Source organism: Centroberyx gerrardi, chromosome 22 (assembly GCF_048128805.1).
Source record: "Centroberyx gerrardi isolate f3 chromosome 22, fCenGer3.hap1.cur.20231027, whole genome shotgun sequence".
In the NCBI taxonomy this organism is placed as follows: domain Eukaryota; kingdom Metazoa; phylum Chordata; class Actinopteri; order Beryciformes; family Berycidae; genus Centroberyx; species Centroberyx gerrardi.
This window is the reverse complement of record NC_136018.1, coordinates 21,119,790-21,141,126: the sequence shown is the minus strand read 5'-3', so window position 1 is coordinate 21,141,126 and position 21,337 is coordinate 21,119,790. Positions and strand designations below refer to the sequence as shown.

The 21,337-nt window shown below is 40.6% G+C and overlaps 3 protein-coding genes and 1 non-coding gene across 4 annotated transcripts; all 4 read left to right on the top strand.

Moving 5' to 3' along the window:
• Nucleotides 1-3,483: 3,483 nt before the first annotated feature.
• mos (v-mos Moloney murine sarcoma viral oncogene homolog) lies at nucleotides 3,484-5,599 on the top strand. Its single transcript, XM_071924108.2, has one exon. It carries the CDS (start codon nucleotides 3,537-3,539, stop codon nucleotides 4,551-4,553), a length of 1,017 nt encoding a protein of 338 aa, XP_071780209.1. The 5' UTR covers nucleotides 3,484-3,536; the 3' UTR covers nucleotides 4,554-5,599.
• Nucleotides 5,600-6,296: 697 nt separating this feature from the next.
• rps20 (ribosomal protein S20) lies at nucleotides 6,297-8,697 on the top strand. The gene is made up of 4 exons (XM_071924085.1): nucleotides 6,297-6,431; nucleotides 7,704-7,803; nucleotides 7,998-8,071; nucleotides 8,472-8,697. Exons 1-4 carry the CDS (start codon nucleotides 6,429-6,431, stop codon nucleotides 8,652-8,654), a joined length of 360 nt encoding a protein of 119 aa, XP_071780186.1. The 5' UTR covers nucleotides 6,297-6,428; the 3' UTR covers nucleotides 8,655-8,697.
• On the top strand, nucleotides 7,857-7,924 carry LOC139930821 (small nucleolar RNA U54). Its single transcript, XR_011785489.1, has one exon. It is a non-coding gene; the product is annotated as a small nucleolar RNA U54 (small nucleolar RNA).
• Nucleotides 8,698-10,376: 1,679 nt separating the features above from the next.
• Nucleotides 10,377-20,313, top strand: LOC139930811 (kinesin-like protein KIF20A). Its single transcript, XM_078291551.1, is given in 18 exon segments — nucleotides 10,377-10,477; nucleotides 10,769-10,910; nucleotides 11,295-11,414; nucleotides 12,073-12,211; nucleotides 12,485-12,669; nucleotides 12,802-12,877; nucleotides 13,210-13,389; nucleotides 13,557-13,668; nucleotides 13,751-13,813; nucleotides 13,932-14,078; nucleotides 15,276-15,441; nucleotides 16,659-16,838; nucleotides 17,710-17,849; nucleotides 18,099-18,264; nucleotides 18,935-19,070; nucleotides 19,171-19,241; nucleotides 19,351-19,470; nucleotides 20,077-20,313. Coding segments are annotated over 18 exon segments (2,481 nt in total).
• The last annotated feature ends 1,024 nt before the right edge of the window (nucleotides 20,314-21,337 follow it).

The following is a 21,337-nucleotide window of genomic DNA, read 5'->3' as shown; positions in this document are numbered from 1 at the left end:
TGTAATGTTTTAAAGCATTATGGAAGTTTGCTATCTGTATCTTGTGAAGGTTTGTGGTTTTACAAGAAATGTTAGCAAGCCGCTATATGGTATTTTTTTTTGTTTTTGTTTTGTAATCATAGCACTTTTTGTAAATTGAATGCCTTTATTTCCTCCAATACTTTTGTTTAAAACCTTTATTACAAAATGTGTAGATGATATATTTAGCTCTTTAGAGAACAATAACATGTAAATACAATATAAAATGTTTTATTTTTACAGGTACAATTTGACAGTGTTTTTCCTATCAAAGTGTCATTTTTGCTTTACTTGCACAAGCGTTCTGTGTATCTCATTGAGGGGCTTTTTAACAAATAATGTACCTTTAAACCCCAGATTTCCTTAGGCCAAGTATTTGATAAGGCCATTCTATTGACAATTCGGCCGCTGGTTTAGGTGAGATCACAGGCAATAATATAGCTTAAACTGACTTTGTAGCACTTAATTATATACTAAGTTCACATGTGGCTTAATTATTTGTTGAAAAGACAAACAATATGTTCAATAACTTACAGGCTGATTTTGTAGTTTAATTCACCCTTTGACCTCAATCTTTCAATATGCTAAAAGGAATACTACTTGATTTCAGCCTTCTTATTGGTTTCTGTCTGAAGACTGTCATGTGAACAGACATTTTCCAATCAGCAAATCTTTAATGTCATCATGACATACAGCTCATATGGACTATATGGCAGAATCCAGGGATATGATGGGAGAAAAACGACATCTCTTGATTCATGCCCAGTTATGCTGCTGGAAAAATAAAACGCAACAAAATTTGAATCGAACTCGAAAGAAAAAAAATACTATACTATACATTAGAGAATGTAGATCCAGATGTCCAGTCCGGTAGCTATCAGCTCAAGTGGTGCATGTTCATAATCACAAATCGAAACTGTCCTGGGACATAGGAATGACACGTGGACGCAAAAAAAATGAAGTGGTATTTATCTGTAATGCTTTGAGGACTCGAACGCTGATGAACAGAAGTAGACGGGAGATGCTCTTCAGTGAGAGACACAGACCTTTAGCAATTCATGTCAACCTTCTTTATAAGCTTCAGTGGTACCAGTGAACCTTATTGAATGTGTATGTAAGAAACACTGCAATACTGCAATATTTTTTGGTATTGGATCAAGCTGCTAACATATACTTCTAAAGCTCCATAAGGTGCTACAGACCTCTTTTCTAGTTCTTAATTGTATCGTTTGTACAAACAAAATATCCAGTTTAGCTGAACAGTCGGCATGTGTGTGCCTGGTTGTACTATATAGCTACATCTATTTTTTTTTTTTTTTTGTACTGTGACTTTTGTAGTCTTTTTACAGACTTGCCTGTAATATCACATGCCCCCCCCCTCCCCCCTCCCTTCTTCACATGTGTGTTGTGGTTTGGGGGAACGTTGTCACGGTGGAGTGGATTCACTCGACAGGTGATGACGGTCGGGGACGACGATGATGAAGATGACTCCACATGATTCAAAATGAGCTGAGGAAGTTCAGAGGCGAACTGCATTCCAGCCATGTTGGTTTTGTTATTCATTGCATTTAAACAATGCCATCCTGTGATAATGATGGACTCGTGTTGCTAATTCTCTATATTTTACTTCAAATCTATTTTACAAACTACTGTTGTATTTTTATAAATATAGGCAAAGTAATTCACATAAACATATATATAAATAAATATATATATATATATATATATATATATATATATATATATATATATATATATATATATATGTATGTTTATAGGTTGTGTAAAATAGAAATTAATGCTGCAGCTTTTATCAGTTTTTTTTTTAACATTGACATCATCCAAAGAGGCAGATTATTTATTGTCTGGCAGAATAACCTGATTTGATCTTCATACCTTGCTGCTATGAGAGAGAAGAGCTGCAGTCTTCAACTCCAGTGTTTTTACACAATGTAATGAAAGTTCAATAAACGAAAAAGAAGGATCCAACTGTGACTCGGTTTGCTCATTCCTAAAGTTGTTTCATACACTGAGTGTATCTGTCTATGGCTGTGTTTCTGTAGGTGTAACTTAGGGTTTCTCAAATGTTTTCATGTCATGGACTCCCAAATAACTTGAACTTTAACTTAGACTAAAGGCCAAAACACACCGCCGCCGCAGCGCGTCATATGACGCGCGTCATGTGCCGCCCCTAGCACCAATAGGAAGCGTCGCGCTGCAGCGCGTCAACAGGAAGACGACCGACCACACACAGCGTGGGACAAAAAAATAGTGTGAAGTGTCGTGAAGTGTCGCGGGGCGGCGCGCGCCTAGCCACCGCTGGTGTGGGGGTTGTACATAGAAAATAATAGGCGCGGCTGTTTTGACGCGCGCCGTACGGCAGCCGTGTGTTTTGGCCGGCAGTCACCATACAGCATTATTTTAAATTAACTACCTAACTAACTTTTGCGAGGATTGTAGGTGCACTAACCCCAGTATGTTTCATTATGGGAGAGAGGGCAATGCCAAACTTCATTCAAAAATCTGTCAGTTTAATGTTGCTTACTGGCAATTGTCCACATCTGATAGAACATGATTTAAAAACTTATACAAATTTTAGGTTCTTCTGGTAAATTCAGCATTCAAATGATCAACCCAGCTGCATATTGTAATAAAATCTGAACTTTTCTAACTGGTTAACAGTACTTGCTAACGCCCACCTTGGTGTGTTTTGGTGGGAGAATGAGTTGAGGTTTTATTAAAATAAGTGCTGCTTGGTGGATTGGATGTACACCTAACCCTAATGAAACAGTAGATTCGTTATTGTATATGTAGGCAAGTTACACAGCACAGCTTATCGCTAAAGTTAGCATTGTTTGACAAACTGCCACTTAATACCTAGCTAGCTATTGTCGTGTAGTTTGTCTTTTAAAAGGTGTTTCAGTTCATGTGTTGGCATTACTTTGATTATAATCACCTGTTAATTTATTACAATTAGCTGTTATTTTCCAACCAAGATGGCCGTGTGGTGATGTAACCGAATATATGAATAGGGCTCAATTTGTCCCATCCCTATGCTCAACTTGGCCTAGCTTGGGATAAGTTGTGCCAAGACTATCTTTTTTTTTTAATGTGTTGTACTTCTAAAACTGTATTAGCCACAGAAAATGTTTTAATTCCCATGGATGGAAGTACACATAGCAATAATTGTTTGAAATACACATCCTTTTGCTGTAGTAGCACACCATGCAAAAAGGTGCGCATTTTACCCTGTACTCCCCTACTGTTCCTCATAACATTCAATTCCAATAAAGGAGTGGACGAGTTGAACTGAGGACAAGAGAGAGCATTGCGTCTTCCGGGACACTAGGTGGCGGTATGACTGACTGTGCAGATGTGTGTTTGCACCAGAGGAAACGCCATATGGTGCTGAGTAAAAGTGGTTTGCCTGCAGTTAGGCTGCTCAGTCAGTTAGCAGAGGAGTCTGCACGGTGAACTTGGTGTACTGGTACTTGCAATGATAGTCGCCTCCACTCAAAATGCCTTCTCCAATCCCCGTGACCCGCCTGCTGCCCAAAGACATTTATCCCTCTCTGGACTTCGGAGTCTGCAGCAGCCCGCTGACCAAATACGCACACGACTCAACTTTAAAAGTCCCCGCTCAGCGGCTCCACGGAAGAGTCGCCAGCAGACTCTGGTCTTCTGTGATCCACTGGAAGGAGCTGCGGTCCGTGCAGCCCGTGGGCTCCGGGGGGTTCGGCTCCGTCTACAAGGCGGACTACCTCGGAGAGACCGTCGCGGTGAAGAAAGTCAAAAAGTGCGCCAAGAACAAGCTGGCGTCCCGGCAGAGCTTCTGGGCCGAGTTGAACGCGGCGCACCTGCGGCACAAGAACGTCGTTCGCGTCATAGCGGCGACCACCTGCGTCCCGGCGGACTTGGAAGACGAAAACAGCATCGGGACGATACTGATGGAGTTCGTAGGTAGCCGAAATCTGCAGCAGATTATCTACGGCTGTGCGGACCCACTGGAGGCGGACAGGTGGCTCAGATACTCCACAGACATTGTCCACGGCCTGCGGTTCCTTCATTCCCACAGCGTCGCGCATCTGGACATCAAACCAGCCAACGTGTTGGTCTCCAGCGAGGACGTGTGCAAAATTGCTGATTTCGGCTGCTCTGTGAAACTGGACCGCGGATGCGAGGTGAGCAGCACCAGCCCCCACCTGAGCCACGTCGGGGGCACCTACACGCACAGAGCACCCGAGCTGCTGAAGGGTGAGGGAGTGTCTCCTAAAGCGGATATCTTCTCCTTCGGGATCACCCTGTGGCAGCTGATCACCAGGGAGCAGCCGTACACCGGGGACAGGCAGCATGTCCTGTACGCGGTGGTGGCGTACAACCTGCGGCCGTCAGTAGAGGACGAGCCGGTGTTCCGGTCGGAGCAGGGGCGGCTCTGCGCGACTCTGGTGAGCCAGTGCTGGAGCGGAGAGGCCCGCTGCAGACCCAGCGCCCAGGACCTGCTGCTCCACCTGGACAAACTGCGGGCTTACAACTGACTTTGTTTTAATCAGCTACAGCTGGTAGGACTGATACTGACCGCCGTTGGTTCAGTATAATGTAGGCTACCAATTTTATGAACGTTTTAGCTTGGCAAACTACACAGCCTGTTGAAACTGTGAGCAGACCTGAGTGTATCACGCCGAAATCCGTTCAAAAATGGGCTTTTTGCTGATCGACGAAAAAGTACATGCCTCATACACTATGAAGCACTACTTTTCTGAATCACCAGGATGCACTTTTCAATTCGGCATGCATATAATCCATGACGCACTTATTGTAATAAAATTCTAACTTTTATAATTGTTTCCCATTGCTCACTATCCTCTGCCACAATGCATTTTTGGTAGAGGAAGATTGTTGAAAGTTAATGTTATTGAACTAAGTGTTTGTGCCGAAGTACAGAGTGGCTCCTAATGATTGAGAAAAGATAGTGAGTCATATTTTATGAGGTATGTAGTTGTGCCGATAAGCAAGGCAACTTTAAGATGCCAGATTATTAAATGGAGTTTGGCTTGACACTCTATGCAGGAATAGAACTGCTTGCAAACTGCATCACTGCAAGAAGTGTTTATCTTAAGAAGTCATTTAGTCTCAGTTTTAAAATCTTACTACCAATGGGGTGAATGTAAGTCCACATGTTTCCAATGCAGTTTCACTTGTTTGAGGAATTGGCTGTTTAATATCTTGAAACAAGCCAGACATTTCTATTGGTATGAAGAAAATGACATTTGGTTCAAGGAAATTCTTTAAACAAGTTGATTTACAAAGGAAAAATGTGGAATTATCTCACACCAATGGCATAATTTCTTCATTTGTTTGAAGAAAAATAAGCTATAAAGACCAGATAGTCTGTTTACTGTATAGGTTAACCGTTAAGGTGTATAGGCTGTTGTTTGCACTGTATTATATTAAAGGCCTGAGTCTGTTAATTTATGTTGTCTTGCACTGTAAACTGACAGTTCATATCAGTGTTGTTTTTCATTTAGCCAACTCAAACCTTACAGACTTTCAGTTACTGTGAGGTTTCTAATTGACTTTGTTTTACCCAGTTTTGTCTCTTAAACTAGGAATTTAAAATGTATCCGTGTGAAATGATTTTTTATTTGCCACAAGTTGTTTGTAATTTGAAATTTAACCTTATCCTGCAGTGTTTTAGTGTGATGGTATTTCATTAAAAATATTTTTATACTTTGTACTTTGTTGTTTCTGTTTTTCAAAGCTTTATCTCATCCTGTGGATATCACAATTTCTTAATATATTTTTGAATGGGTTATTTAATGGGTGATTACATTAAATGTGCCATACATGGTGAATTATTGGCACTCTTTATAATCCACAACTAGAAACTGATTGTGGATGACTTTATCTCGTTAAACTCAATCAGTTCCTAAACTTGTTTCCTCTCACCATGGCATAACCTTGTCCATCTGCACCATATAGCCACATGTTGTTGCCCCATATAGTTGTACTATAGGTCAGGGATGGAGTCATGATGTGCAGGAATTTCAATAATCACTCAGGTTACATTTTTTTGTTGGGTTATTGGCTAATAAAGTCAACTAATACACGATACGAATAGAAAAGCAGGGGATTCTGCTGTATGAGTTTTGATTTGTAGTGACTGTTTATCAGTAATGTAATTTTCTTTTAATCCAAAAAAGTTGCTACCGCAGCCACTAAATGGCGCTGTTGATTTTGGCTCAGTTGTAGAAGAAGAAGAAGCCGCAGGAACCCGGATGAGCGGTACATAAAGGGAAGCGGGCCTCTACTCGTTCTTTTCCTGAATAGCTAACCACGTTGGTGGCGCCCGTTCCTGGCTCACCGCTGTTCGCTTGGATTTCTTCCGAATAAGTCGGTCAGGAATAATAACTATGGTGAGTACCACTTCAATAAAGCCTTTTGATTGACTATTTTACGCGTAGCTTATGTATTAGTGATTTGAGAGTTGGCTACACATCAAATGCTACAGAGCTGGTTTGCTAACCCCCATACGTGACGTCCCGCCACACTGCGTTCAAAAATCTGACACTGATGCTGCCTTACTTGTCGGTAAAGATGAATACCTGTCGTAACATGACCTAAGACCTTTTATGAGTCGTTGGGAGCCACTCTTCAATTCGGCATGCATTCAATACACAAAGCAGCACTTACTTTAATAAAATTCATTTTTTTATGAGTGAGTCGCCTCTTAATCCCCGTCTTCTTTCAACGAATTACACCGTGGAGGGCGGTAGTGAGCAGTGACTCCATTCTAAAATATGAGGTTTTATTAAAATAACATTCTGCTTCGTGGACCAGATGAAGGCTGAATTTACCAGTAGACCCCCGCGATTTGTCAAAGGTCCTATGTCATGTTGTATGGTATGAGGAAGCTTGTCGATCAGCATCGAAACTGTAAACTACCAGAGTTTTGAAAGCAGTTTCGGGAGAAGGGCCAGTCTGCTAGCCTATAGTCGATGCGGTACACGTGCTAATTCGGACTGTAAAGTGGCTAGAAACTTGACGTTATCACGACGGTTGTTTCGGCAATTATCTTACAACTAAACGTGAACTAGAACGGGGTTTTAACGTAAAAATGAAAATGCATTGCTATAGTGAAGTGTTGCCGTATAACGTTGGATGTAACGTGACGTTTGTCAGTAGCAGGCGCTCTCGTGCTAACAAACATTAGCGTGTGCTGCGTTCAAGTGCTACTCGTAAACTCTACTACCGAGCGCCGAAGTCATAAATCAATACTACGAATAAGCATTGAAAAGTTAAAATGGAGACGCACATCAATGCTAATTATTTATGTAGTCATTAGATATGTAGCTAGAATGGGGAGTAAAAGGGGGTTATCCCATTAAACCAAACAGCCTTGGATCTGCCTAGTATCTAAATCCTATATAAATGTCAAAAGTGATTTGGAACCCAGACCATTATATTACAAGCAAGTGCAGTTTCTTTTAAATGGGGAGCTCAAGGTACTAGGTAATAAAGATTTTTCAACTCGGTCTATCATTGTACATTCTCAATGTTGGTTTACTGAAATGCAAACAAAATGGGGTGGTTGTGACTGAAGGAAGAAACCAAGGAATCATGTGATTGTGACTTCAAAAATAGTTTCTGCCTTTTTGTTAATTGTCCCATTGCTTCCACAAATGCAGGCTTTCAAGGACACTGGCAAGGCACCTGTTGAGACTGAGGTGGCCATTCACCGCATCCGCATCACACTCACCAGCCGCAACGTCAAATCTCTGGAGAAGGGTAAGTCATTTCGGAATAGGACATTTTTAAAATGTTTTCTGGTAGCACTGACCTGAGCTATGAGGATAGAAATATGACATTGATAAACTGTGATGACTTTATACGCTATTCTGAGCCAGGATTTCAAAGTACTATGTGACTGACAGCTGGTTACTGGTGTTTTGTTGACTTTTTTTTCTTTTTCAAATCCTCAGTTTGCGCAGACTTGATCCGTGGCGCCAAGGAGAAGAACCTGAAGGTTAAGGGACCAGTCCGCATGCCAACCAAGGTACTGGAACACCAAATATCTTGGTTTATATTGTTTAGACGGACATACTGTATGGGTCATTGTCATCTACCTCTGATATAATGCAGTTTGATTACATATTTATTGTAGAATTGATCAATACTACACTGGTTGTCTATGGGAAGCCCTTAACCTGAAATTATTCTAACGTGACTGATCAAACTCAAGTACGCATGAATGTTTCATTGGCAAGTTTTGATGTCCCGTTAAATGAGGCTTTTCACCCTATATATATATATATATATATATATATATATATATATATATATATATATATATATATATATATATATATATATATATATATATATATATCATAATATCCATTTTCCCTCATTTGGATTTGGTCAAACTTAAATCTGGTCTCTCCCCCACCCTCCAGACTCTTCGTATCACCACCAGAAAGACTCCCTGTGGTGAGGGCTCCAAGACCTGGGACCGCTTCCAGATGAGGATCCACAAGCGTCTGATTGACCTGCACAGCCCGTCCGAGATTGTCAAGCAGATCACCTCCATCAGCATCGAACCAGGCGTAGAGGTCGAGGTCACCATCGCAGACGCATAAAGCTGACTGATGATGCAATAAAGAAAGAAAAGAAATGAGGAAACTTTGTTGTGTTATTATTTGCATGGCCTGACACAACTGACCTGGCTAACATGGAATATTTTGACAGTGTAACCAGCTTAAAGGTGCCCCTAAAAGGTGTTCGTCATGCTGGAAATTGCTTACACCAAAGACTTTGCCGCTCAAAATGAGTGAAATGATGGAGGAAAAACATTAACATGCGGAATTGTAAAATAAAAACGTTAGCGTAAGCACTAGAGAGAAACCTTGCAAAGCATCAATTGGTCTCAGGCAGCTAACTGTTGGGTTGCTGACAAGATTTACAGTAGACCCTTGTCTGTCACTCATTTGAGATCATATTTACTCAGCTTGGGTTCTGGGCTGCTCCAGAGATCCTCTAGTAGTCCAATGTATTGATGCATTTGTTAAGGATAGACCCATTCCCAAGATGATTTTCTAGCTGTTTAAAATGTAAAAAAATTAAAAACTACCACTAGGGGGTGACATACACCAGCATTGCCTGTAGTGACTCCCTGCTGGAGCAACAGCTAAACCCAAGTAACAGACACACACAGGTATCACACATCCACTTCAAACATGGGATGCCTCTTCTAAAGTATGAGTATGAAAATATTAAGCGGTTTATAGTATGAAAGACATGTAAAAAATATGTAAATATCAAAATATATGCAACATACTATATAATATGAAGAAAACAAGTCTGTGAATTTAGAGGTTATGTGCATTTTGTGCAAAATTTGTGTTGTATTCACATTTCCAGGTCAGCAGAAGGCCATGCATTGGTACAGAAAGTGACTAGGTGTGCACATGTGTATTGTAAAAATGATTCACTTGATGCTAATGCTGTAGACTGTCATCTTCATGCAGTTCATTCAAAACTCTCAAAGGAAGGGAAGAAAGCTGAATGATGTTTTAAGTAATGAATGGCATTCCAAAATAAGATATCCACCTTTTGGGGAAAAAAAGGTGACAGTAACTCCTGAAAAATGGTTGACTAAAAAAAAAAACGAACCAAATGATAGTACTTTAAAAACAAGTAGGAGGCTGGAACGCGTCTTAGCTTCTGATGTTAAGAGATAATAGGGGTTGGGTGCTACAAGAAAAAGATTATTCATGAAGATAAAGAGATCCAAGACACTCTAAAATAGGTAAAAAATAAAAAAAAAACCTTTATGCTATTTGGCTATTCATTATGAAAAGTTAAAAACTATCCTGGAGTGCTTTGGATCTATTTTTCCTCAAAATTATAGTACTTTTTAAAGGATAGTAGATGACTAAAGTCCTTGGTTGACAGATCTGATTGAAAATGTAGCTAATGTGCTTAAGTAAAAGTAAAATTATTGACTTAAAAAATACTGCATGAAAAAAGTGCACAAAAAAGCTACCCAATTACAGTAACATGAGTAAATGTAGCTACTTCCACCCTTGGGTGGCAATAATGCTCCCTCCCTCTTTCCAAGCTGGTTGGTTATTCCTGATGATTTGCTGGACTTCTCACCTGCTTTCAATTAAAACTGATTAGAAGTTGCCCCCTGATTTCCAGTGGAGTAACACAGACCTACCTGTAGCTCTAAAACTAATATTTCTTGTGAATACTAGAGATTCAGGGGGATCCTGAAAGTGGTGGCGCTGTCATTTAATGCATGAACTGAATCAGGCACATGCATTAACACAGACTTCCCTGAGCTGTCTCGTCTCAAGATGAGTACCATTATTGATTTGACCATGGAAGAAACAGACCATATGCAGCTTGGGGCAATGGAGTCCACATGTAATGATCTGCCGGCCAGCACTTTACCCCAGCAGGTAATCTTTTTCCATCAGATAATGTTAAGATTCCAGTTCTTGAGTCTTTTAAATGTTTCTGTCCAATAGCCTTCCTTGATCTTTTTCCTCTTGTTCCACTCCAGCGTTAATTTTGAGCTTCAAATTTGCATACATTTTAGTTAAAAAATTGTTTATATCATGATTTTTCTGTTTTAAGTCATTCTTGCACATTTCAAGAGTAGGAGTGCTGACCTAGGATGCCACTAATTCACTAACTGATCAGAATGATTGAAGTGACCCTAAAATGTCAGCTCTTCTACACTGAGTTTTGGTGTCGGGTCTGACCTTTGTTCTCTGGGTTTCTAGAGTGAAATGCCAGGCGGTGCTGAGCAGCAGCAGCAGACTCTGAGGGTTTACCTGAGAGTCAGGCCCTTCTCTAAAGAGGAACTCTCCAATAACGAGGATCAGGTACAGTATAGCGTCTAATCTGAAAGTTGACATCTAGTCTATCAGTCTAGTTCTCAGTTCAAAATCTGTAGAGTCTAGAAGTGACAATAAATATAGATAAGTAAAAGCCTCTGAAACGGCATTTAGACCATCATGGGACACTAAAACTCTCTTTTGAAAACAGGGTGATGAGAGTTAGCAGCTCTTTAAGGCAGAGTGACCCCACCAATGGTTGGGGAAACTCTGGGATCCATTCCTGCCTTTTTAGATGAAGAATTAACGATAAAATATGTAGCTGTGGTTGGGGAGGAACCTCCATATCGGTGGTTGACAATAGGACAGTCTGCCCTTGCCAGGATGTATGTTTCTATTCAGACTGTGCAAGTTCTCCTCTCTGTTCCTCAGGGTTGTGTAGTGATGGAAAACAGTCAAACGGTGGCGCTGAACGCACCAAAGGGCTCTGCCACCATGAAGAGCAGCGAGAGGGGCATTGGCCTGCCACTCCACAAATTCTCCTTCTCTCAGGTCAGAAATTTCCTGAGCTTGTAACACTGTTGGCCTGCAGCCTGATCATATGTTAATAGTCCTCATTTACCTTTTTATTAAAAAAAAAAGTCACAGCCTAGAAACATCTTTATTTGAGTTGTTAGGATATAAGGTTCTATTTCATTTTTGGAGTTTCAAGACTTTCGGCAGTATAGTTTTCACACTATCTGTAAGCTCATAATGCTACATGTTAGCTCTGTGAGAGATCAGTGCAGAAGTAATGCTGAATTGGATTGTGTTAATTCTCTACTGATGCAAGTGATCTATTATTTAATGTGTTTTTGTATGATGTGATCCAAAAGTTAAAAAAAGGTATCGGTCAAGCACTTCGTTTGTTGACTATGCATTCAATCCAGACGGAAATGATGGTATGGTTTAATACAATGTAACATGCAAGAAATACTTGGTAATAGTTGGTAATCATACTTTTAGTCTGAGTGAAATGACTGATATGTGGCATCATGCTCTAGTTTAGTCCCTGGAAAAGAAGAATACCAATGCAATTAATCTATTAATGTGACTTATGCCAGGACATGGGATAAAGTCCAGGCTAATTGGATCATTGTAATAATTGCTTTTAGCTTTAGAAGAAGCTGGCTTCACATTTGTCAAAGACGGGATTCTATTTTTCTTTTAGATTTTTGGACCTGAGACGACGCAGGCTGAGCTATTTGAGGACACCGTCAAGAGCCAAGTGTCCGACTACTTGGATGGGAAGAATGCATTGATATTCAGCTATGGTGTAACCAACGCTGGGAAAACCTACACAATCCAAGGTAAGGATGGGAACAGACTGACATTTTGATGATTATCCAGGTTGGTTTAGGCATTTTTCCTGTTGCTGCTGGATGTTCATACTATCTGTGTACTCGAATGCCCTGCTCTACTGCCTACTGGCAAACAATTAACACTTAAGATATGGTTTCTTCTGAGATGCATCTCTCTCATATCTTCTAAAATTGGCAGTATCTGTCCTCAAAGTCTGTTTCTTGATAGATAGATGGATGTTGTTTTTAGTTGGACTTCCTAGCATGTGAAATGTGTTTTAGGAACTCCAAAAGGGCCAGGAATATTGCCGCGAGTGCTGGATGCTACCTTCCAGTACATCGGAGGCCACCTGTATGAGGGGATGGACCTGAAACCGTACCTCAGGAACGACGCTCAGTATCTGGGTCCTGACCAGGTCAAGCAGGAGAGGAACGCCAAGGCTGCCATTTTTTCCTCATTCAAAGAGGTGAGAACTTCATGTCCAATCACTAGATGTTTGTCAATGGTTCTCTTGGTGGCTCTCAATCATGTGCCACCAAGGCCCAAGAGTCTGCGAGAGAGTACTCATCGTAGATATGCATTCTTTGTCCCCCTCTAGGAGTGTAATCCCCTGAGAGTCAGTGGTAGTTCGGCCATTGGTCTCTCGTTCTCCTCTTTGTCCTGTGAGCAAACAGGTAGCCCACAGCAACTCGACACACTGATCAATACATTCCCCAAAGTCTCCTGATCCACAGTGTCATTATGGTACAATGACACAGAGGCTCTGGTTGACTAAAACTGAAACTATGCCATATATTGTCTTGCATTGAGAAGGGGTTAAAGTTGTCTATTGGGAAAATATAAATGCCTAGACAGTATCAGGAATCAATCATCACCACCCAAACCCTTCTCCCTGTGGTAATTTACATAGGAATATGTGGGTAGAATTTGTATGCATGATTCCCGTTCTCTTCCTCAATTGTTTTTTCTCTCTTTCTCTATCCTCTCTACCTTCCTCTCCGTCCAGTGGAGATGGCGAACAACCCAACAGAACCAGGCAGCAGCCGGTTTGCCTTGTGGGTGGCGTTCTTTGAAATCTACAACGAGAGTGTTTACGATCTGCTGCAGCCTCCCTTGTGCACCAAGTCAAAGAAACGTGCTGCTCTTCGCGTGTGTGAAGACGGCGCTGGGAACACTTATGTTAGAGGTGTGAACACTAATCGCTGTAATTCAGCAATTCATTCATAATTGTCTTGGTGGCTGTACATGCGCATCAGAGCAACTTTCTTTGTCAAACATTAGATTTTTAAAAGCTTAATCTTAATTGTTAATGTTCTTTAAAAATTTTTGAATCTTAATATATTTTAATTTCAGATCTAAAGTGGATCAACATCCAAAACTTGGAGGAAGCCTGCAAACTTCTACGATATGGAAACAAAAATCGAAGTGCTGCATCCACTAAGATGAACCAGTCCTCTAGCAGAAGGTAAATGGCATCATTTGTTTAGTTAGTGTAGCAGTTGGGATTTACTGTCTGCAAAACTCATATGGGCTTTCCATTTACACAGCCACAGCATATTCACCATGAAGTTACTGAAGATTGATGGTACTACAGTTCAACGGATCTCAGAGTAAGTAGCTTGTAGCGAAAACATCAAAATTCAGACTACGGCTTTGCACCCATATTGGTCTAACCCTAAATTTTTTTAGTTGCCTTGTATGCCATCACCATTGATTTGTCTTTCTCAGGTTTTCTCTGTGTGATCTGGCCGGCTCGGAAAGATGCAACAAAACCAAGACATTTGGAGAGAGGCTAAAGGAGGCGGGGAACATAAACAACTCCCTGCTCATTCTGGGGAAGTGTATCACTGCCCTTCGCAACAATCAGACTGACAGGTACAGTTGGTAATGTGTGAGAGACAGTTTTTCACCAGATGGACAAAATCTAGGGCTTACAGGGTGCCAAAGGTTTCAACTGATATGACGTGGTTCTCACATGGGGTAGAAATTAGTGTCCTTATAGCAGAGTTCTGTACACACTGAAGTTGGTACTGGCAAACTTTGTTGGTAGTGAGCAAGTGTCCACAGTCTTGAATACCAGATAAAGGATGTTTGACTTACATCGCCTCTTGATCAAGAATCGAATAGTTGAGAGTATTCACCTTTGCTTCTCTAAATGACCCCCACATGTGAAATTTGATCCTTAAAAAAGAGAGGGGAAAAGGGCAAGCATATCCAACAACCTTTCAGTTTGTCTGAAGGTATTTTTGCATTGCTCAAGCCCTCTACTTCTCTTGTGTTTTTGGCAGTGGTGGGTAGAGTACTGAAAATCTATACTCAAGTAAAAGTAAAATTACCATTTGAGAAACCTACTCAAGTAAAAGTAAAAAAGTACCTGGTTAATAAATTACTCAAAGTACAAGTTACTTTCCATTTTAATATTTTTTAGGGTGTGCAGGCCAGTGCAAAATAATGAAAAAACAGCACTTGTTGATAAAACTTTCTTAGCCCTTTATAAAACAGAATATAAATCTGTTTAAGTCTAGTATTTACAGACATTATCAAAGTAACCAAACCTATTACAGCCCCAAAATGCAGTAGATACCGAATACAATACAATTAATTCAAACTCAGATTTTCTGTTCTGTAGTATTACTCCCTGTACCAAGACCTCAGTCAATCAACTAGAGAATGAAAACTTCTTTCCATTCACATTTTTCATTTGGGGATACCCATTTGGTGGAAGCTGCCTTTTGTTCTGGGTTTTGCTCCGTCATCATCGCATCGTGGTCAAAAGACAGGTGGTGCTTATTTTTCTTCCAGGCAGCTGGCAGCTTGGCATCTGCAGTAGAGGTGCTCCTCGCGCGCTCTCCCCCCTACACTCAATCCCCGCATTTAGAGCAGACTAGTTGTAACAAAGGTATAAATGGCAAATGTAGTGAAGTAAAAAGTAGATTACTGGCTGAAAAATATACTCGAGCAAAGAGTAGAAGTACAGTTTAAAAAAAGGAACTAAAAGTACTCGTTCCTTTAAAAAAAAAAAAAAAACTTTTTTACTCATGTGCGTTACTACCACCCCTGGTTTTTGGGCAGGATGAAGAGCAGCTACATTCCGTTCAGAGAGAGCAAACTCACCAAGCTCTTCCAGGCCGTTTTCTGTGGGAAGGGAAGAGCTTCCATGATCGTCAACATTAACCAGTGTGCCTCCACCTATGACGAGACACTCCATGTTATGAAGTTCTCCGCCGTTGCCAAACAGGTCAGTGTGAGAGGAGCAGGCATGCTCCTCTGTCACAAATCTTTCTGAATCGCAACAGATCTCCACTGATCTGTGTTGCCTACACTGTGAGTAGTGTTGTCACATACCAGAATTTTGACTTTGATACCAAGTCTAAAAATTCAATATTTACTACAACACAATGGCAAACAAGAACCATCAAGCAGTGTCACAGAACAACCACTGTACTAGAGAGCTGTACTCAGGCAAGCAAGACTTAAGTAGCTGTAGTGAAGTAAGCTATAGTGAAGCAATTGAGATTTTGGTCAGACCCGATCACTACGATGGAAAAATAGGGTCCAGGTTGGAAATGGCCAGAGTTGTGCTTTTAAAGGAACAATCAGTAACATGGACTCTTTCGTAACATCTAACGGCAGCCATTGGAACTACAACATCTGCAAACTTGTGGCCTCCTCCACAAGTCTCAGCCACAACCTCTCCGACTCGTCCCGTCCCTGTGAGCTACGGTGGCGTGAAACTGACCAAGTATGAACCATTTTGTGTGATGCAACAGACACCACCTAGCCAAGTAGCATTACAGTTTAGAAATGTCTAGTGAAGTAGTAATATATCCCATTGCAAACTGTTATAAATGTTTACAACATCCCACAGTTACAAAACTATTAGCGATGCTATATCGGCTAACCCAGAGGTCTAGCAGCTCAAGCTGTAGCTAACACTAACCAACTTCACCAAGTACCCTTTAGCTGCTTACTACCAACAGGTTGTTTGTGAGCATATTGGTTGACAGATATTTATTAATGCGCAGCAAAACTGTGAGCCTAAGCTACCTCCACCTTTGAAATGCGGCAGTAGTCTTCACTCTGGTTTTGGAGCCTGTTCTACAGCCTTTTTGGCTTTAGGACAAGGGTTTTTAGGCTTTGTTGCAGAGGTGTCTTGCAAAGCCGATCCTTCAGTCACTGTACTTTCTTCCATGGTTATCTAAGGGAGGTAGTTCAGGGGGCGGAGCTTGGGCGTATAGTGAAATGTCTAGGGGGTGCGGAGAAGAGTACGGGCTGGACTGCTTGTTTAGAAAGTTTGAGATCTCAGCAGCCATTGAGTTAACAGTGGAGCGAGTGGCATCGATCAATAACACTTGTGAATCCCGGCTGATATATTATGGTCATTTTGTGCAACGAGCCAGTGAAATATTACTGATTGCTCCTTTAAATGATCATCCCAATTAATGTTGTCTGTAGGTTGTCCAGGTGATTCCAGCCAAGTCTCTGGAGTCTCTGGCTCCTCGTCTGGTCGGTCGCGACGGCAAGCCTCTGGTGAGGGACGGGGTGATTGACAGCCAGGCCCTGGAGAGCTACCTGTCTGAAGAAGAGCTGCTGGATGAAGAGGATGAGGCCGACATGTCCATCCTGCCACAGAAAGTACAAATGCTCTACTCCGTGGCATTTATCACAGAGAATTTTCTGTATATTTGAGCACAATATTATCAATGATGGAACCATCGCTCTATACTGTTGACTTTGCTTCTCTGATTCAAACATTTTTCCATATAAAAGGAGAGGTGCGCCGATAGTATCTGGATTGGTGCCGACCCAGCTCCCATGTATTCATACTCGGATCAGCAAATGAAGCTGTCCTGATATGAATACTTTAAAGACATGTGCTTTGGCATATACAGTACAATATAGTCAGGGAATAAGATGCACAGAACATACTTTTTTTTGTCAGTATGTAAATAAAAATATATGAATATCTATTTTATAAGAAAAAAGGCTTGCGTTGCTTGACTCGTATTGTGGCAATGCGTAGCATTAGCAATTTAGCCTAGCCTGTTAATGTGACTGCATATATCAGGCTACTAACATTGTTACCTTAATAACATTATCTGCAAATGCTAATGGCATTGCCTGTGCTCTTAGTAAGCTGATATAAATATGTGTGATACAAATCCATAATGTATATTAGTTATTGGTATCAGAATGATGAAAGTTGCATGGTAATGGGGTCCTTTATACAAAATAACACATTCGTACTATTGTTTTTGTTATATATTAATAGTTTTTTTGCCTTGTAATGATCAGACGGGACTTCAGAGTTTAATAGCCACACTATTGACACATCATGGCTGTCTACTACTGTAGACCTTGTTTTTGGCAGCAATATAATGTATGCTTGCTCATATAGAACTATAGGGCAGCTGGATGGTTCACAAGGTACACCGTGTGTGTGTGTGACAACTTATGTTGCCACTCGGATCTAAGTTATCTATATGTTGACTCTTAACTTTCCCAGGAGCTAGTGAATGTGATCGAGAGCCTCCGAACAAAACTGCTGGCGGAGCGGAGAAAAAACCTGGTCCAGGAAATTGAGATCCGCAAGGAAATGGGAGACGCCATGTTACAGCAGCTCATGGAGAGCGAAGAGCTCCGCAGGTATATGTTTTTCAAAGGGTGAAGGGACAGATTATGTTGCTTTTTCGAATGAATAATATGACTGTAGCCACAAATAAGGAAAACAAACCTGTTCACAAACGTTCACCGGGCCTTAGGGCACACTGTGTATCAAGTTGATCTCTTCCATGTACCATGGTTCACTGCCTTGGAGCCAAAATGGCCCTTGATAAATGTCAAAATGAAATCAAAATTTTTGTAAATGAAACTTGTGCTTTTCAATGTTGGAAGTCGACAGATGGCAGAGCTGAAGGAGAGCTACCAGGAGAAGCTGGAGAACACGTTTGAGATGTACAAGGATGCTATCAAAGAGCACGCCTACCAGTGTGCTATGAACCGCGTGGAAGACAACTACGTGCCTCTCGACGAGTTCATTGCTGAGCAGGAGAAAGCAGAGGTACGTTATATATTACAGGTGTCCTGGGTCATTAGTCTGAAAATGTCTAAATAAGGCCTGAAGCTATTGGTTTCTTAAATACAGTAATTGGTTCTTAATTTTTCACCATGTTATGCATATAGGCTATATTTTCATTTAATTTTGATGCATCTATACAATTAGATGGTGGTATTGACAGATTCTTTACATTCAGTGATATTTAGTTGAGGCAGAGTTGGACAGTAAACCAAACAAAATGAGGCAAATGTCATGAAATTTGTGACTTTTCACTAAAACATGTTAATGTGACCAGCAGTAGTGTTGGTTGTATTTTTTTTATGTTGTATTACATTTCTTCACTTCCAGTTGATCACATTATAGCCTACATGTCCACTCTTGATTTATTAATTTCCTTTTTCATTTAGAAGGTTAGATTCAGAACTCTGATTAGCTATGTTCAATTGGAAACAGGCTATTTTGCCGCCTTTAGTCTTGATTTTGTTACATTGGTCTTAAATTAAATTCCAGGTAGAATGTAGTCTTAAACTTGATTTGGCTTTTTAATACCTGCAGATACCCTGTATTAGTACTCTAGTAACATCCTTATGCTGACAATCTAAACAGTCAGTATCCTCAGATTTTTGGATTTGTCATTAAAACATCAAATCTGGCCTTCACCCCATCTGTGTAGGCCCTCAGACGTAAGCTGTCAGAGGTGGAGAGCCTCATGTCAGTTTCCAGAACAGGAGCATCTCCAGTTCCAGTGCTGGACCAGTCTTGCCAGACGCAGAGCAGCATCCATCCATCTACAGAGACAGAAGCAGCAGGTTAGCATACTGTAGATCCGATCTAAGTCATTTCTGTTCAGTCCATGGCAAAAACAGACATGCGTTGTGTTTCCAGCGTTGCCTCATTTTATCCCCACAGGTGACGATCGATGCAAGCGGCTTTACAAGGAAAAATGTGCGATGGAGAAAATGTGTGAGGATAAACAGCAGGTAGAAAAGACAAAACTTAAATTCTGTAACCCTTTTTTATGTTTGGATGAACCTGGTTATAGAGCCTGTACAATTCTATATGACGCATCACAAGTGTTTTGTCTTCCAGTTGATTTTGTCCCTAGAGAAAAGGCTGCAGGAGCTGAATGAAACTCTTCAGAAGGTCAGAGATGGCTTCCTAGAGAAATCGGCTGATCTGGAGGCTCTGCAGAGGAAGGCTGAGGATAAGGTGAAATGACTCAAAGTAGAAATTTATTTGTCTGTTTATTTGTCAGAATAGACGTACAAACTAGGGAAATAAATACATGTTCATGGTGCAATCTTATGAATTTCTGAAATATCGTACATTTCAGTACTAGTGAGGTTCTGTAGTAATGTATTTCTGAGCCACAAATCTTTCTAGCATTGGCTTACTAGAATGTAAACAATTTAAAAATGTCATTACAAAGTGACAATAATATAATTTTGATGGAGTGCTTGCGAAATTTTTCTGGTCAAGCCATCTCATTTGTGATTACTACAGTAGAATAAAATGGGGCTAATATCACCATTTTATCAACATTTTTGTATTGCAATATATTGAATTTTGATACATTGTTCCATCCCTACTCATTATAGTCATTATGTTGTAAATGTCTTCTTCCTTGGTCTTGAAGCGGGCGACAAAATAACAGAGATGGCACAATCAATGTTATCCACCCAGAAGTATATTTGTTTTGTGTAAATTTGTCCATCTCAGTGGATGGTTGTAGGCATTTCAGGTAAAAAACTGGGATGGGAACTATTGCTGTATACTTTGCATTATGATTTGAATATATCCTCTTTCCCCCTCAAGGCAAAATCTATGGCTGAGCTTCTAAGGGAGAATGCAGACAACGACAAGGAGATTGCCTCCCTAAAGGCCGAACTCGCCAAGCTATCCCAGAAGTCCCCTGTGCAGCCCAAGACCAAACGAGGCCTGCTCGCCAACATCAGGGAGTCGGTCACTTCCCCGCGGAAGAGTGCCATTGGCCGAACACTCAGGAAGACCGTCAGGGCTACACCGTCGCTGAAAAACAAGCCCAGCAACTAGACTAGAGACAGTTTTAGGATATCTTCTGAAAAATTGCTCTGGACACTTTGAGAATAATTATTTTTCTTTGTTGGAGTATGTTTTGTGTGATTTTAAAAATGTTTTAATAAAAACCAATTACAGAAATATGTTTAAGCTTTAGACTGAGAGAAGCTTTACTGGGGACTACAGGGGTTTCAGTATGAAAGGTGTGTAGTTTTTCCATTTCATGCTGCCAGGTCTGTTTGCAGGGATGCCACTGCGCTCTGACCACCTGGTGCGTTATCCTAGATGCATATAACCATTTTGTGAAGAGAGGGTCGCACTCAGAAATATATCATTCACTTGATTTAATTGTTCATCTGTCACAGAACGTTTTCGGCCATCCGGCCTTCATCAGTGTGTACAAATGAAGGAATACGTTCCTTATTTGTAGGGGACAGGTAGATTGCCAGGTGAACCTAATTACTAATCATTGTGGTGTTGTAATCACATGGAAACACATCACATAGAATGGAACCACATAGAATTTCACTGTCAGTCAATACTGTGCATTGTAATTTCAAACAATTTCATCTGAAGTACATCCACCATCCAGTTAGACATACTGAAATAACAATATTTATGCTTTGTGAAATTATTCACAAAGCATATTCCAAAACAACTATGGCTATCACTGTGGGCCTCAGGTTTCTCACTGTTCATAAATCAGTTCAAACCAATAGTTGGCAAAAACCTTCAAACATGTAGATATAATCAAGGGATCAGTACAGCCTCCAAAGCTACATCTGTTATCAAAGATACTAATTTGGTATAATGCAACTTTGAACAATTTTCTTTATTCCTTACAAAGTAACTTAAACTTTTTTGAACTTTTTTTGAATGGCAGGAACAGATAACACTCTGGAAGATATAGTGTCACTTGACTTATGTTTATCGAAAAGGGATCAAATTACAATCTTCATTCATGCCAGCAGGATAAAGTTTTTAGCTGATGTATCCAAAAACACTCCCGTTGTAAGAGCAATTTTTCATGATTACCACC

What these genes read in the sequence shown, in the direction of transcription:
- mos (XM_071924108.2), top strand. Translation starts at nt 3,537, where the DNA reads ATGCCTTCTCCAATCCCCGTGACCCGCCTGCTGCCCAAAGACATTTAT.
- rps20 (XM_071924085.1), top strand. An exon ending in CGTCAAATCTCTGGAGAAGG is followed by an intron (nt 7,804 to 7,997) that starts GTAAGTCATTTC and finishes TCAAATCCTCAG; the next exon opens with TTTGCGCAGACTTGATCCGT. An exon ending in CAGTCCGCATGCCAACCAAG is followed by an intron (nt 8,072 to 8,471) that starts GTACTGGAACAC and finishes CCCACCCTCCAG; the next exon opens with ACTCTTCGTATCACCACCAG.